Raw genomic sequence first — 17,443 nt, forward strand, 5'->3', positions numbered from 1 at the left:
AGTGAGCCCACACCCAGAATTCATTTCAAGCRAAGTGAAATGACTTCCTTAAGTCTCACTTCACGTGTATCCTACACAGCCTAAGAAGCGTGTGGAAAGTATTACCAYACCAAAACAGTGTTTTACCTTCACAGGTAACAGTATGAGCAACTATATATGATAAAGGGCTGTAGCTCCTGTCCATKTCTGCTTAGGTCACGCTTCCATCCTCTATCATCACCAAACAGGTAACAAAGAAATTAAGTTTCTTGAAATACTAATTAAATGTTAAAATTAATTAAATTAGATGTTAAAACTGCATTGTAAAGTTAAGTGTTAAAATTAAATCTCTCAGGCCCCAAAGACCAGGAAGAAAGTCTGGAGGAAAGATCTGCCTTTATAGAGGCAGATCAGGTTTGAGGTCCCTTAAACAAGCTGCACACACACAAGTCAGTGGGCCCTGATGAGATGCAGTCGCAAGGGCTGAAGGAGCTGGCAGATGTCARTGCAAGACCACTCCCAATCACCTTTGAAAGGTCWTGCTGATCAGGAAAGGTGCCTGAGGACTGSAAGAAAGCAAATATCCWCCTCTGTCTTCAAGAAGGAAGACCCAGGGAACTATAGGCCAGGCAGCCTCACCTTAATCCCTGGGAAGGTGATGGAGCAGCTCATCTTGGACACCATTTCCAGGCACGTGAAGGACAAGGCGGCAATCAAGAGTAGTCAGCAGGGATTCATAAAGGGGAAAACATGCTTAAGCACTCTGACAACCTTCTAGGATGAGATGGCTGGCTGAGCAGGTGAGGAGAGCGCAGGGGATGCTGTCTAGCTTGGCTTTTGACACTGTCTCCTGTAACATGCCCATAGACAAGCTGATGAAGYGTGGCCTAGAGGAGCAGGCGGTGAGGTGGATTGAAGACCGGCTGAATGGCCGAGCTCAGAGGGTTGTGATCAGTGGCGTGAAGTCTAGTTGGAGGCCAGAGGTCAATACTGGGCCCAGTATAGYTCAGCTATTCATCAGTGACCTTGACGATGGGGCAGAGTGCGCCTCTGCAGACTTGCYGAGGATCCCAAACTGGGAGGAGTGGCTGATACACCAGAGGGTTGTGCTGCCAGTCAGAGGGACCCCAGGAGGCTGGAGACGTGGACAGATGGGAACCTCATGAACTTCAACACTGGCCAGTGCAGAGTCCTGCCCTATGTAACAAGCTGGGGGCTGGCCTGCTGGAAAGCAGCTTTGCAGAGAAGGACCTGGGAGTCCTGGTGGGCAACAGGGTTGAATACGAGCCAGCAATGTGCCCYTGCAGCAAAGTTGGCCAATGGTACGCTGGGCTGCACTAGACAGAGCGTTGCCAGCRCGTCGAGGGAGATGATTCTGCCCCTCTGCTCAGCCCTGGTGAGGCCATTCCTGGAGTGCTGGGTCTCATCCCGGGCTTCCCAGTACAAGAGAGATGTGSAGCTCCTGGGGTGAGTCCAGAGAAGGGCCATGAAAGATGTTTAARGRMCTGGAGCRTTTTTCATACAAGAAAAGGCTGAGAGCGCTGATTCTGTTTAGCCTTGAGGAGGGAAAGGTTGGAGGGATCTTATCAATGTGTATAAATATCTGGAGGGAAGGTATAAAGAAGGTGGACATAGACTCTTCTCAGTGGTGCTCAATGACATGACAAGAWGCCCTGGGCAGAAAACTAAACCACAGAAAGGTCCATCTGAATCAAAGGAAAAACCTTTTTACTGTCAGAGTGACAGAGCACTGGAACAGGTTGCCCAGAGTGGCTGTGGAGTCTCCTTCTCTGGAGATATTTAAAAAACCACCTGGATGCAATCCTGGGAAATGTGCTCCAGGCAACCCTTCTTGAGCAGGGGAGCAGGACTAGCTGATCTCTAAATGTCCCTTCCTCAACTGCTCTATGATCCTTTTTCAGTCTCTTCATTTCAGATGAACAAAAATGTATACTACTCAAGACCCTTGCATATTTCATGATATTCGCTGTTTTATTTATTTAAGCAATGACAAGGGTTCCCACAACAATACACACTATACTTATACAGCAAAGAAACTCATCACAAGAGATGCTTCAAGCAAATTATCATTGCCTTCTTTAATGACCTGGTTGAGAGCCTCTCAAATACCAGATGTATCTACTTTCCAGACAAGCTTCTCCTCCCATTCTGCGAGAACCTTACTATAACTACATTTTCTCTTYGGCAAATAGATATATTAAATACAGCATAGAGTACTTTCTGGATATTTCATCAGTATCACTGTACGACTTAGTAATTGATAGGCCTAGAGAAGCAGGCTGGAGATCTGCTAGTGCAAACACAAACAAAAACATACAGCTCTCCACAGGCTCACTCATRTTAGTCAGAGAACACTCCCTTAGATGTGTTAATATGTGCCATCTTAACAGTGAGTAAGAACTCCAGGTTTGTAGTAATTCCATAGAAAACTACATCCTCAGACTGCACAATCCTGCTGACAGTTTTATACGAATGGTACWCCGTAGCCTTGTTTCTTATATAAGCCTATTCTACACAGGAGAAAAGAAAAAAAAGAGGAAAAAAGGACTAAACATTAACCACGTGCCCTTGAAAGGACCATGTAGAATAACCACCACATTCACACTATGTATCAAAAGGCACACATAAATGGACCAATCTGTTGAGTCTCATTCTTTTTTTAAAAAAAAAACAAATGTATATGAAAAAATTTGAGAGCTATACAAGAAGTTCCTATACATTTCTAAACTGCACCTAAAATTATTTGCTGCATATATTAACCTTTTCTTACACTTAGCTTTAACTTAAAGAACAGAAAATGTTCTTTAAAATATCTATATTCCGTATACATCTTCTGGAAGTCTATTGAGGAAACATGAATAGRAACATAAGACTTTAAAAGAGTCTTCTCAGCCAAGCAAGTTCAATCCCTGTTGTAACAGGCAAGCTTGCTATATGACCTCTTATTTTCAAACTCATCAAGTTCAGTCTTAATTGTTCCCATTTGAAAGTAGCTTAAGAATTTCACTTGGTTAGCTAGTAGTTTCTCATCCTCAACCTCAAATGTAATTACACAGAGTTCATATCCTTTTGTCCTGGTGCCAATCCTGCCCTTAACTAAAAGTTGTTTTTCCTCCCTCCTTGTTTTTCACCTTCTAACACTCTCTTGGAATATCATTTTTTGCAGTATAGTGGTTCAACAAGCTCTTCAAATGCCATAAACAAACACAACCACCAAAAACAGAAGTGCCAGGCTACAACTGTCATGAGACACTTCTCATTCCCGTGCTAGTCTTCACCTTCTTCCAGCAGAGCCATTTTCTGCAGATGCACACTACAGAAACAGAACCAGTGAACCAACCAACTCAAAATCAAAACATCAAAACAAATCTTACTTTTTGGTCACTTTAGTTCCCCAYGTCACATTACAGCTGAGCTACCTTCCTCTCACAGCAGTGTGGAGAGGAAAAGGGGAAAATGTTCCCCTATTTATAGGGCTGGCTTACAGTGGTCAATCCAGCTACAGCCTAAAAACTCATTTTACTAGCCTATATATCCAAGCTCTACCTTCCCCTCCTATAAAACATGTTGCCCAAGAGCCATCTCATCCATTCCTGGAACTGACAGAGATAGCCTGAACCAATCTTTCTGAAAGATGATGGTCAGAATTTTTATACATCAGTACATATATTAACACATTGTAGGACTACATTTGTTTTCTTCCTGCCCTCAGTCACACTTTTGTGGCTTATAATTATCCTTGATCACATGCAGATATTTTTCTTTTCCAGAGGTCTCTTGGCATTAATTCTCATACCTATAATGTTATTAMTACTCATTCCTTTGCATGTTTTCGTATTGCATCCCTCTATCATTTCAGCATTAGCATCCATTCTTGTAAGATATTCCAACCTTCCTTTGTAATGCTGACCCAAGTTTGCTTATCATCAGGTTAGAATGTACTGTTTATAGTAATTACTACAATTACCATTGTTACATTGTCCCAAAGTCAGTCTTGAGAAACACTTGCAAGCACCTTTCAGACCAGCAGTTCCTCTTCAACACAAATTTTTTGCTGTTTCCTCCCCTTTAAGCTGTTCTCCACTCAAGTTCTAGTTCTTGTACTAATTCTCCAATACAGTCACTTTATAAAGTACCACAAAATAAATTATTTTCTAAGACATCATTGAATTCCAGGCAGATTTGTGCATTTATATATATAAAAATACATATTTTTATATATATATAAAAATAATGCTAATCTGCCTAGAAGTTGATATTATATATTTATATTGCATATATATACACATACAAACATATATTGTATATATATATAAATACATACATTGTGTGTATATATATATATATACACACACACACACACACACACATATATATATATACACGAAAACACTGTTCTTGTTTTTACATAAAGGTAAACCAATTGTTTACTCTTATGAAAGATGCAGGTCAGTCGGGCATGATCTACCTTAAGCAAATCCACACAGGACTCATTCTACTTACTTTCATATTGTTAATTAATTCTTCCCTTCAAAAATTCTCTAGAGCCTTGCATATTACTGATGTCAACCTCATTAGGCTACAGCTGCGCAGATCTCTGCCTCCAATTCTTTTAAGAAACATTTTCCAAATTTCAGTAACAAACCTGTCAAGTTGGAGGTAGTATATATTTAAAGTCTTTGCTTTGAGGACTTCAGCTTCAGTTCTTCCTAAATTCTGAAACAAGTTAAAYGACTCCATTAATCAAGCTTACTGAATTTAGTTTTTGCTTCCTCATCCCATCTTTGCTTTCATGCTTGATATCAGTTTTTACCRAAAAAACGAGACTTCGAACTTGTTCTAATCATGCAAATTATTGTAAATCTCCCCTTTTCCTACTGACCTCCCTCCTCCAGTTCTTACATTTACGTGGCTAAAGAGCCCTTTACTGAGATCTCCTTTAGAAAGTCTGCCTGTTTGTGATTCTAACAATTTTCATTCTATTTCTACAGTTTTTAATCTCAGTGACACAGCTACCCATTCCAGTCTCCAACTACCTTCCTCTGCAAATTCTCCAGTCAAAAAGATTYTGATTTGGAGGCTTTGCCATCCAATTTTGACAACACTTGAAAGTTTCCTTCCATAAACATTTTATTGGCAATGAGATAAGACTCAGTTATCAATAAATTTATAACTTCTGTTTTGTTATTGCAACAGCACTGCATAGCTACAAGAACGGAAGATCCCCAAAGAAGCAACAAAAGCCACATCTGCTTTTGTCTCCAACCTACATTTCTTCCATGTGGCCAAAAACAAGTGAGGGCAAAAACGTGCTATTCTTCCTACAAACACTCAACCGCTGCTGATCTCTTAACAGTCTTTGACAAGGAAGTGACTGATAAATACTGCAAACCTAGCTCCATGATCCAGTTACTTCACAGAAACTGATCCTGCAAACATGYACATTTAAATGGGCCTTACATACCCTGGGAAATGAAGCGCTACAAAATCATGCAGGTTTTTCAGAAAAGATTTAGCAACACAGTGCMTAACATCGCTCTCAAGTTCCAGCTGCTGTTGGTATGATCTTCTTCTACCCATTGCCATCCTGTGCTTGTTTTGCTTACCAARGCACAACAAAAATCAGTTTAACTCCTTTTCACTTAGTACTAAGTAAGCTGGTTTTGGATCAATTCTCAGATAATTAGTATGATGTACAGTGTTCTTCTGGAAATGTTCCTAGAGACTAAGAACACCCTAGGGTAAGGAAACTGGTCTGCCCTCTCTTGCTTTCAAAAGGGCTTCTTCTAGGAATGTCGAAGGATGCCGATAAATCAGTGCTCTGGGTTACTAGACCATTCAGCTCTCTAACAACTGAAACATATTGGACCATTTCAAAAAGCACAGACAGTTTCATCCACCCTTCCAGACAGGGGGGAAGGGGAAGAGCATTAGCRAACAGCTACTCCTATTGAAATGGTGAAATATAATCTTTAAAGACTAGTTTATGGGAGAAAAGAAGAAAGAGGAAGGAAACAAAAGGAAAAGAACAATCGTAACAACCATTTGTTAAACATTCACTGATGGAAGTTAGAAGCTGAAGGCACAAAATTTGGTTTTGATCACTACAACTACCCTGACTGGCACTTCCTACACCATTYGTTTACCAGAAATACTACTAGTCATGCGAACTCACAGCAAGTCAATTCCAGCACTACATCTATCTGCTCTGATAATAACAGAGCAACTACGCTTGGTGACTGGCTGGTTTACAGAATCTGCAGACTGCAACTTCTTTTTCCCCTTTAGGAATAGCAAGCACAAGAGTTCAAAATTTTCCTGTCACATAACCATACTTAAAACAAAAAACCTCAACAGCACAACCATCTGAAAAGCACAGTTATTCATCATTTTATCATTTCAAATTTATGTGTATTTCTGCACACAGAAGAAATCAGTACCTGTCTAAGCAGAGATCAGTATTTACTCAACCTCAATTCTTCTAGAGACTGCCGAATCACTAGGAGCTTAAACACCAGTTTCATTTTAATACTGTAACATGAAGCCAAACATTGCTTGAATAGCCATTATTTTATTGGCTCAAATACAATTCCTACCGATACAAAACAAGCTTTTAAAAAAACCACTCCCTTGTAACAGAGCTCTTAAAATTGAAAATCGCAGAGAAAAATAGGAAAAAAAAAAAAGGGGAAAAAAGAAAACAGAGGCTACCCCCCCCCCTCCGGCAGAGCCCCACCGAGGCCTCCCCAGCTCCCTGCGTTGCTGAGGGAAGGAGGGGCCCCGCCAGGCGCAGGCAGGGCCGGCGGCGAGCGCAGCTCGCCCCTCAACCTCCAATAAACAAACACACGAATAAATAAATCTCTCTACATTAGTGTTTTTTGACCTTCCGGAGATCGCGGGGGCCGCCGGGCTGAGGGGAATCCCGCCGCCGCCCCACGGCGCTCCCGAGCTCTGCCCACCCCGCGGCCTCGGGGCGGCCACCGACTCCCCCTCGACGCGACGCGCCGCGGGGAGAGGAGGAGGAGGAGGAGGAGGAGAGGAGCGGGGCGCCCCTCACCTGGCAGCCCTTCTTGTGGTGGAAGCCCACCACCACGATGTGCAGCACCGGCCCCCGCTGCGGCCCGGCCGCCGCCGCCGCGGGGGCAGCGCCCGGCTTCTCCATGGCGATGGCCGCGGCCCCGCGCCCGGGGGCCCGCGCAGCCGCCGCGGCCGCTTCCTTCCGCAGCGCCGGCCCGGCCGCCGGAGGAGGAGGAGGGGGGGGGGAGGAAGAGCAGGAGGAGGAGGAGCGGGAGGAAGAGCAGGAGGCGGCGGCGGGCAGGGAGGGCGGAGAGCTGGCGGCAGCAGCACCTCCCACCGCGGCCGCGCTTGTTTTGCCCGCTGCCCTCACGGGCACGCGCCCCGCCCGCTGCCTTACGAAGGGGTTCTCCGATAATAATAATAATAATAATAATAATAATAATAAATTTAAAAAGGGGATCGTTTTTATCTCGGCTCCAGGTCTGGGTGCGGCGGACCCCGCGGCTCGCTGCCCCCCAGTGCCGCGCAAAGGGCGCTCTGGCGAGTTCAGCCCCGGGAGGGGGCACGTACGAGACAAAATGGTAACTAACCTCTCTTTATTTTATTTTATTTTATTTTTTGTTTTTTCCACTTCTCGAAGCCGCTGTGAAAATAGAGAAAAGAGTAACCCCCCAGACTGCCTAATTTACAGCAGCACAAAACTCTTACCTGATTTTAATGCACATAGGTGAGCTGGTTGGCAGAAGACTGGAAATAAAAGATTCAGTTCGAAAGCCTTTTTTTAATATCCTCGCATAGATCATCCATTTTCAGAGTGTTGCTGTTAAAACAACTTAGGGTTTCAAGATGTTTTCAGAGCTGGAGAGGTTATCTGTGGGATTGCTTAGYTTGAGGCAAGCCTATTAATGGATTAGAGTTAGAAAAAAAAATCRAGTTAATGCTCCTTCCATTAAGATGTTGAACTTCTAAACATATATATTAGGATGTCCTGAGGAAGAGAGTTTAAAAACTTACCAGGAGCACAAGCAAATTTAGCATAAGTGTTAAAATCTTTATGCTGTGCTCACACYATGCTCCCACATTTACCTTTCTTAGGATTCGGTCTGAATTATTTAAATTGACAGCATTTGTTAATCAGTATACTYTCATTAATTAGGATTTCTTGTAGATATCAGAAGAGATTCTTTTTGAAAAAAATATAAAAGAATAATGCTCAAAGAAAATCTCATCACTAACACAATACCCAGAAGCTCCAATTATACAGTAAGTCTATAATTACATATTATTCTTCAACTTCAACAGAACTTCTATTACATAAAATATAGATTTCAGGGAACAAAGGATAAACTGCAGGAAACAATCCTTCATTGGCAAGAGAATGACGCCTTATCAGGTCTTTTTCGTAGCTTACTTCTATGATGTTTTCTTCAAGAAAGAAAAATGTGTGAAATTTCAGCCATTATCTCCTCCAGTAATAAGATACACCAAGAAAAAAAGAGATGCCTCAGAGTATTTTTATCTCATGTTCAGTTAATTGAAGAAAGGGCAATGTGGCTCTCACTGCTATGGATTTTGCATTATAGGGACATCACAATGAGACTGCTGGATAATTGTGGATTATTGCTTCTCTGAATAGGCTATTAGATTTTTTTTTCATTGTTTGAAATTTTTTTCCCACTAAGGCAACAAAAATTTTAAACACTGGATTAAATGATATCAGCCTGTTCTAGAAAATCGATCTGATTGACATCTTCAATGTCTTTTTCACAGAGAACACTGTGTGTTCGTCTTTATGAGGTGGAAAGGGAGATAGAGCAGCTATGAAACAAAAGCTCCTGGAAGTGTCTCAGTTGAAACTTTCCTAATGGAATGTACTTTCTCAGCCCATATCTAATAAATATCAGTAACAAACTCAAACTCAGGTGGCCATATAGACAGTTCTTCTCTCAGCAGTAGTATTTACTTAGCTACCACCAGCTCTTATATCATTAGCATAGTAATTAGAATTTGTCACTCATTCTGAATTTAGTAGTGATAAAGTTATCGATGCTKATTATCTATAATGAGACTTCTTGAGACAGATAACCTTTACAAGAGAAGTATGTTTTATATACCTAGAAATAGCCTTAGTGGTGAGCAGTGCCTGTAGTAGCTGGTAGTTTCACTAAATTTGTGAGGCATAGCCCACTTTCCCAAAGGAAGAGATTGTGAATTTGTAGAAAAGAGCATGTGACTAAAAATAACCAGATTTCTGTTAATCAGCATAAATGAAATCCTAGCATGGAATTGAGGTCTGTAACTAATTTCTTGCTGATTGTAATTTCAGTTCCTGTTTGGAGTCTATTTTTTTCTGAGGCTCTTACCCTAAACAGTCTGAATTAATGACCATGACACTCCTTGGGATTATGATCTTCCCACTTGGAAACTTCTGCTGTAAACAAAATAAGAAAGATAGAAGACAGAGAAAGTAATGATGGGTAGAGATTTCATGAATGTCTCACAAAACTGAAGTACATCTTTACAAAAGACAATCTTAGACATGAATATTAAAATATATTAGTTAAATAAAAATCCTGAAGAACAAAGTGATTATTTTAACCAAAATATGGAAAAAGAAGCCAAGAGATAAGAAACTTCTGAAATGTCTAAAATACACTGAAATCTGTCTTCATTATTGTGAATTCAAGTGCACAAGAATTTCATTAATGGTATGTTTAAGATAAGTATGTATCTAAGATGACCTTAATAAATTGTGGTCGTTTGATTCAGAGCACTGCACATAGCTCAGATTCAACGAGACATACCTACTTACTAAAACTTTGTCTAATTTCAACACAGTTCTAGTTTTGCTGCTTATGCAATGTTGCCTGGCTTTTGTTTTTTCTTTTGTGTACACTCAGTGACTATTTACATCTCCCACAAGAGGAAAAATATTTTGTTAAAATTCTTTTGGGGCAATAGTATTTAGTCAAAGGAGGATCAGTGCTACCGGGTAGGTAACCTTCAGAAAAACATGATTTTACAAAAATATTTACAATTTCTGTAAAATGTTTAACTTTTCGAAAAGAGGCTAAAGCTTGACACAATCTCCAATTCGAGCCAGTGCTACCATTAAGCACAGTAAATTTCAAGCAATTCAAAAAGTCAGGAGGACTTTTAAATCACTTAGAAATAAAGCAGCTTCGGGCAGAGAGCCATGCTCACCCTTAAATACAGCAGGGCTCACTCTCTGCTGTAACATTACAGCTTAGGTTACTAAGCGGGTGCAGATGGCACAGTGGCTTTTCCACTCGGAAGCAGAATTTAAATCCCTTTAATTTCTCATGTAAGTCACAGCACGGAGCCCTACCGCAGCCGAGGGGATAGGAGCACGGCATTCGTGTCGACAGCGACCGAGCCCCAGCCTGCTGATTAGAGAGGAAGATGTACCAGGTCTGCCTTAAGAGGAGAAACATTCAGAGCTCCTCCTGCGTGGCTAAGGGCCGGCCGGGGCGGCCAGGTCTCCTTCGCCGCCCGCCCAGGGCCCCGGGCGGCCGGGAGGAACGACCGCTCGGACATCGGCTAGGCAGGGCTGCCGCTCCCACKCAAGAGAGGGCCTCGCCTTCAGGGGGGAAGCTCACTTCCGCGGGGGGCGGGAGCGATTGGTCAGGCCTGAATCCACTATGGCGGCCAACGCGACTACCAACCCGTCTCAGCTCTTGCCGCTCGGTAACCGGCGCCGCCGCGGTGCCTCCGCTCTCTCCCGGCTGTTGCTGCGGTGGCGGTGCGGGGAGGGAAGGGGGGCGCTCCCCCTCTAGCAAGGGGCGGGGGAGGTTTCTGGGCTCCCCCTAAGCAAAGAGCGGGAAAGAAGGGCAGTTTTTAGACTTCCCTRGCGCCGCGCGTGGCGGGCGGTTTAAATGGGGGCCGGAGCGGTTGGAAGGCGAGGGGTGGGGCGTGACGCGGCGCGGCGGTCGCTGACGTCACGGGCCGCGCGTGGCGGGTGCGCGAGGGCGGCGGTTGGGGCCCGGCGGGGCGGGGGCTTCTCTGTGGCCGTGTGAGGGCCTGGAGCGAAGCGGGGTTCGCGCCCTCGGCGTGCGAGCGATAYGTGAACAAATCAAACAAAACARCAACAAAAAAAAAGCTGCGCCTCTCGCGCCTTGAAGCTAGGTGGCTGCATGGTTCTTGCTCAGAGGTCAGGTTTTCCTGGCGGGAGAAAAACAAGCCTCCATAACGGAGGTAACGTGTAGTATAAGCTTTCTTTTGCTCTAGGAGAAGTCGGTCAGGGAAGAAAGGTGAGGAGCACAGGCATAACTTGTCAATAAAACCTCTTTTTGCGTCTTTTGTTAAATTGTGGGAACCTGGTACGTTATAACACTCCTCCGTCAGGATCGATATCTGGATCCATAAACTATTCAGTTCCCGGCAAATGTTAATGGAGAGAAGTTTTAAATTTCTGTCTCGAAGAGGGGAATAACAATGGGTCTTTAAGAATGGACAACATTCAAATAAATTACTCGTTAATTTGGATGCAACACGAAGACATGCTGAAGATTATCTAACTTAGATGCTGAGCAATTGCATACTAGCAGCAATAGTAATATGTCTTCAACAAAATAAGTATGTCTATATAATACTGTTACCTTAAAGACTTCTTAATGTAATGTTAGTAGTAAGCTGTGTAAGRAAAATTTTTCTCTGTCTTACTAGTGTCATTGACAATTTGTTTTTTGCTCTCATAATATTAGACTTTTTGTTTAGAAGTGTTTTTAATCCCCCTTTTTTTTTAATTTACAGAGCTTGTGGACAAATGTATAGGCTCACGCATTCATATTGTGATGAAGAGCGACAAAGAAATTGTTGGAACGCTTTTAGGATTTGATGACTTTGTCAGTATCCTTTGATGGAAATGCTTAAGCCTAAAGTTTATGTTTAGGGTTAATTCATTTTGTTTCTTTAGAGTTCAGAGTTCACTGAGTAGAAACTTCTTGTATTAATATATTACTCATGATTTCTATCAGATTTCTGTCATTTTTTAATTTGTATTTATTTTAAAATCATTTTTATTTATAAAATAAAATCAACTTCCRTGTAAAATGAAAATAATTTAAACGCTCGTTGCCTTATTTTCCTTGAAATGAGACTCTCAGACATGGTGTTAGAAGATGTTACAGAATTGTAAGTATTATTTCTGTCTCTTGTGGTTTTTTAAATTTTGATTTTCTAAGTTACAAAAACATGGTTCTGAAGCAAAGTGTTCTGATACTTTCAGAATGCTTGCTGACTGAATAGTTTAAACCTTAGATTTAAACTAGAGGATGATCTGTTGAGGACAGCCATGTCATAGAGCATCTGTTTCATGATTTATCTCAGTAAATATTTTTAATGAAGCTCCTAATTTATGGCCTTAATTTTGCATTCTTCATAACATATATGGCAAAAATTTGGAATCTTGTCACACTTAAGAATAAGCACTTAATGCTTTGTCTTGTGATCTTACTGTTTGAAAACTAGTAGCATTGAATGTTAGTAGCAGTCAAAATTTTGGTAAGATTTAGAGAGTAAATCCACATCTTTATGTGTCAAGAAGAAAAGTACAATCGATCACTTTAGTTTGCAGGTAGCTTTCTTTACCCAGATGGCCAGTGTATCAAAACTGTGTTGTGAGATAGCTTTTTTTTTTGTTACTTCTGATAAATTCCATTGTAATATATAGCTTTGTGTCAGTATTATAATCAAAGCTACAATCATTTTCCATAGTTACATACTCTTATTTACTTACATCTTTTTTTTTCTCATGCTGTTTCAGTGAAATTACACCTGAGGGCAGAAGAATCACAAAACTAGACCAGATTTTGCTAAATGGAAATAACATAACGATGGTAAGTCATTATTGCAAAGAGATTGGGTGCATTTATTTTCTGTACTTGTTGAATTCAATTACTGCTTGATTTGCTACTTCAAGCTGAGTGTTCCATTACATCAGCTACTTCAGGTAGCTTCAGGGACATATATGTAAATGACTGAGGCTAGAGAAGTGATCTTATTGCCATACTTGTCATATGTTACAGTTTAAAATTTGTGAAAATAGGATGACCATAATTTCATTTTGATGAATCCTTTTCATGTCTTCAGATGTGTTAGGGAGTCCTTTCTGACTTTGGAACCTTCATTGTARCTTTGTTATAGTGACTTTTAGCTCACGAGTGCTTAGCCGTATAACTGCGTAGGGCAAGATGCATATAAATCGCATCCATTACCTTATGTGTGGATGTGTTTGCAGCAGTTTGGATGCTTACACTCTCGTCATATCATTCAACTACTAAAATAGCATGCGATGCCCAGGGAGCAGTGCCTTTATGTGCTCTGGGAAAAGGTGTGGAGGTCTGTTGGGCTATACTAAATTAGAAGCACTATGATTTTAATTTCCTGCATGTTGGTATTTGAAGACCAAGACTGAACCAATAACTGAGTATTGTGATTATTCATCCCTAAGCTAAATTCTGCAACTTCCTAGACACTTTACCCTCAAAAATAGACCTATTACAGTAGTTTTTTTGCTTCTTTGCATAGATGGCTGCAARGTGAGGGCATACTGTATCTGAATATAAGGGCATTCCTAGTCCTCTGAGAAGAGGAAGAAGACAGATTTGAGTCTAGGTTGACTCTCTGAAGGAGGAATAACTTCCGCACCGCTACCTTCTTACTCTGTGTCCCACCTCTTTGAGCAAGTGCCATCTTGCCTTGATATCCAAACTTTTTCCACTTTGGCTATTCTCCTGTATCCTTAATGGATAGTGCATACTCAGTCTTTTTGTATGGGGTAAAATTACAGTCATCCAGTAGATGTGGTAGTATCTTGCCCTTAAAGCAGAAGTTGCTGATTCTTAGAGTGCAAGTATTGGGCAATACATCTATCTATCTTCAAGGCAAWTCTCCTGTCAAAAAATTATACTTTAGATTTTTTTTTTAACCTCTGTTCCCAAATAAAAAAAAGATCTTTGCCTTTAGATGCTCTCAGCTAATTATTAAGGAAATATTGATAAAAGCAATGTTTTACTGAAATTTGATTTTCCTGGTATTTCCTTTGTATTGTTCTGTTCCTTTCTTCACAGGAAAATACTATGTTAACTTATTTCCTGCTATGTTTAGAAGGATTCAGGCTCTTTATAAGCCTTTGCACTCTGCTTTGCAATAAAAATTGGAAAGGGGAAATGAGTTTCCTAGCATAATAACAGTTTGGGGAAGAGCCACTAATTGGAGAAAAGCTTCTTAACAGGAAACATACTCTCTGTCCTTTAAAAATGAACTATAGTCTTTGTAGGTGGAATTATCTTCTTGAACTGAATAACGGATGACATAGTGTTATCTAAGAACTCTTTTCTATTTGGTATTAAACTTTTTTAAGTTCTGGAGTTTGTTTTTTGACATCTATGCTTCTCTAGCAGTTACTGACTTCCTCTTTTAGGAGGGTAGGATAATATCAAAAACAAAAACCATTTTTTGTTTTCCTGTGAATTCTCCATCTGCTAAAATGTTAAGCAAGAAGCATCAGATGTGGGTTTGTATAACTCACATCCATGGCACTAACACAAAACTGTCTTACTCTTTTATAGCTGGTTCCTGGCGGAGAAGGACCTGAAGTATAAATTGATCCATATGTCATCTATGAAGAGAAGTTATATATGTATTCTAAATAGGGCTTCTGGGGTATGGGTGTGGGTGTATGGTGGGAGGTTGTGTTTTGTTTTTTTATACATATTTGAAGTTGTTATTTGATAAGGGACAAAGGATTTCCTCTTTCCAAAAGATGCGTTGCTAATGCTGACTTTGTAAGCTGAAATCATGACCTTCTTGTAAAGGTGCACTACTGTGTTCTGAATAAAAGGCTTTCTTTCTGTTAATTATTGTGCTTGATTATGTAAGTGTACAAGTTTGAGATGATTTTGCAGTTTTCATGGACTGGAAAAAATAACTTATGTTCCAGTTGCTGTCAATCGGTCTTTAGTTTTCTATATTTTTTGCATTTGTTTGACGTAAGTCTGTGTAAAAGTTCAGGAGCCAAGATGTACTTCTTTGGAGTATAGGCAGTACTCGAAGCTGAATTGCCTGAAACCAAGGTGAACGCTATTAAGTGTAGTAGAATTCTGAGAAGTTTGCAAAGTGGATGTATCTTTTTGAAGTTCAGGATCTTCTGGTTCTGCTGTCACAGAATATTTGGGGTTGGAAGGCACCTCTAGAGATCATTCAGGTTCAGCTCTCTTGAGCTTTTGCTTGTTAGATACACTTTCTTACAGTAAAGACACTTCAGTCATCATCGTTAATCAAGAAAAGAACAGACCTAATTCATTTWTGAGGGGAAAAAAAGGCTAGGCTTCCAATTTTTCACTCATGTTCCTGGAGACTACATTTTCACCACTAAGTGGTGCTGTGTGTACTTACTTAAACTAGAAGCTGCCCAGACCTGCTTGCGTGGTTTGGAGTGGTCATATGTTCTTTTGGATGTTTCTGTGATCCAAAAAAAACCATGACAAATATTGGAGGAAACCTCTACTTTGGGAGAGGTTTAATTAAAGCAAGGAACTAGTGTATTTTATGATGGACAAGAAACTAAAATGATTATAAAATACATCTACTGCAGCTTATGCTTCCGTGATGCCCTACTCTACTGATTTCTATGTTTAAATCTCTTTGGAGAAGAATCACAACTGCCTGCTGTTACGACAGAGACAAGCAGGATAGAGTATGGACTCTTAGGGATAGTAACTGCCTTGCCTTCTTCCTATTACTAGAAAAGGAAAGAAGAGTTGAAGAAAGGGGTTCAGGAGCAGGAAACTGCAAGGAAGTTTTATTAGATCTTTTTGCCCTGCTTTATCTCTGTGAGAAAAATCTTCTGCTAGCTGGGTCTTAGCTTGAAGTATATTGAGGGGGACTTCCCTTTTTGGCCTTTTAAAGGGGAAAGACACCCCCTCTCTTCCCTCCCACAGGAACATGCTACAATAAGATCCGTTTACTCTGAATGTATGAACTGCTTTTGTACTGCTCAGGTTAGACAGTGACAGTCTATACTCTTGGCTCTTTGAATGTTTTTTTGTTTTTGTTTTGTTTTGTTTTTTTTGTCCTTACTTCCTTCTCCAGCCTTTTTAACTTTATTTTTTATGTATCATCAGAAAGTCAGGGTTGTTTTAACTTTCATTTGATTAGAATCATTTCATCTGTTGSCTTTAGCCTCTAAATACTTTATCAGTTGAATTCTTGTCTCAGAATGCTTGGAAGATAGTGTAATGCTATTTTTATTCTGTCTGTCTGTCTATCTCTTTTTTCCTAGCCTTTGTAGTTACAATGAGAGATACACTTGTGTGAAAGCATCTTGTAGCTAGGCTTTCTTGTGAAGGATATTGTAGTGATATTTTTTTCTTAATGACTGAATAACACTTATTTTGAACATTTTTTTTAATTTTAGAAATATGCCATGATAAATTAATAAAGAGAATATGACACTTACTCAGATCTTCAGACTAACTTTCAGAGCATGTTCTGATCCATGTGAAGTGTTTTAGACTTCTCAGAGTGGTTTAAGTTTCAGACTACCAGTGTGTGATGTGCAAGAATCTCATCTGACTTTTTTTTTYCCCCCTCTGGAATAAGATTCTGTAAATGTTCTGCAGTATGCATTTACTTTATGCTTCACTCTATTTTGAAAACATTCTTAAACTGAAGAGAGATTTCATGCTTGAGAGAAAAAAAGAGCAAATTTTGATTCAAAGCAACTTTTCATAGGCAAAGCAAACTTCTATTTGTTTTTATTTTGACAGCACAAATGTTTTATTCTCTCAAGATTTTGTTATCTGTAGAATAAAAATCTGATAYTACCTCTCTTCCTTCTTGTCTATGGTTGTGGTTTTTTTTCACCCTCTTCAAAGAAAGGGCTAAGACTATTTGCTCTTAGGAGGATATCCTGATTCAGGACTTTGAGGTCTGCAGACATCACTCTAAAGATGTTTTTTGTGAATCCAAACGCTCTTAAACATCTATAAAATGAAAGGAAAGGTTTTTAACTTTGAGCTTGAAATTCCAAGTATTTCAATTCAATCTGATTTGCTTTGATTTGCAGTTCTCATTCAATGTTCATAGTGCTTGTTGCTTTGAAAGTAGGAGTAATAAGCTTTTCTATTATTATTTTTTTAATGGAAGTCTAGTATTTAATCATGTTGCTACTGTACTGTCCTTTAGAAGCTTTTGACACTGTGCTGTAGTGGTACCCTAAAGTAGCAGTCTGGAAAAGTTAGTCAGTCATCCAAAATAGTACCTGAGCCTTAGGTTTTAAAAATACACACAGCTTGAGAAGTTAAAAGCATGATGTTCATCAGGTTAAAATAACTTCCTTGTGCTCATGACACGCACAGTGATTTTTTTTTTCCCCTCCTTCTCTCCTCCCCCCTCCCCCAAC

The 17,443-nt window shown here is 40.4% G+C and overlaps 2 protein-coding genes across 7 annotated transcripts in view; one reads left to right on the forward strand and one right to left on the reverse strand.

Moving 5' to 3' along the window:
• The window catches only part of AVL9 (AVL9 cell migration associated), a 49,152-nt gene extending 38,565 nt beyond the window's left edge, over positions 1 to 10,587 (reverse strand). For 2 of the 4 annotated variants that reach the window (XM_085303802.1, XM_085303828.1), the window contains exon 1: positions 7,058 to 7,240. In XM_085303802.1, the coding sequence (XP_085159928.1) occupies positions 7,058 to 7,162 (105 nt within the window). In that variant the 5' untranslated portion in view covers positions 7,163 to 7,240. Of the gene's footprint in view, positions 1 to 7,057; positions 7,241 to 7,725; positions 7,917 to 9,380; positions 9,449 to 10,366 lie in introns of those variants that run through there. The other 2 variants (XM_085303819.1, XM_085303810.1) reach the window with 2 other exon arrangements.
• Positions 10,588 to 10,636: 49 nt separating this feature from the next.
• Positions 10,637 to 14,897, forward strand: LSM5 (LSM5 homolog, U6 small nuclear RNA and mRNA degradation associated). Of its 3 annotated transcripts, none has more exons than XM_085303869.1 (5): positions 10,637 to 10,725; positions 11,791 to 11,886; positions 12,144 to 12,171; positions 12,803 to 12,875; positions 14,610 to 14,897. In XM_085303869.1, exons 1-5 carry the CDS (start codon positions 10,680 to 10,682, stop codon positions 14,640 to 14,642), a joined length of 276 nt encoding a protein of 91 aa, XP_085159995.1. In that variant the 5' UTR covers positions 10,637 to 10,679; the 3' UTR covers positions 14,643 to 14,897. The 3 variants fall into 3 exon arrangements, with proteins under 3 accessions (XP_085159995.1, XP_085159985.1, XP_085160000.1); XM_085303859.1 differs by lacking the exon at positions 10,637 to 10,725 and adding an exon at positions 11,002 to 11,232; XM_085303874.1 differs by lacking the exon at positions 10,637 to 10,725 and adding an exon at positions 11,199 to 11,288.
• Positions 14,898 to 17,443: the final 2,546 nt, after the last annotated feature.

The sequence above is a fragment of the Rhea americana genome, unplaced genomic scaffold, assembly GCF_003343005.1.
Source record: "Rhea americana isolate MKP2758 unplaced genomic scaffold, rheAme1 scaffold_100, whole genome shotgun sequence".
In the NCBI taxonomy this organism is placed as follows: Eukaryota; Metazoa; Chordata; class Aves; order Rheiformes; family Rheidae; genus Rhea; species Rhea americana.

Excerpts from the sequence above, each read along its gene's own strand:
- LSM5 (XM_085303859.1), top strand. The coding sequence starts at position 11,172 with ATGGTTCTTGCTCAGAGGTCAGGTTTTCCTGGCGGGAGAAAAACAAGC. Across the intron at positions 11,233-11,790 it reads AACAAGCCTCCATAACGGAG|AGCTTGTGGACAAATGTATA; the intron begins GTAACGTGTAGT and ends TTTAATTTACAG. Across the intron at positions 12,172-12,802 it reads TTAGAAGATGTTACAGAATT|TGAAATTACACCTGAGGGCA; the intron begins GTAAGTATTATT and ends ATGCTGTTTCAG.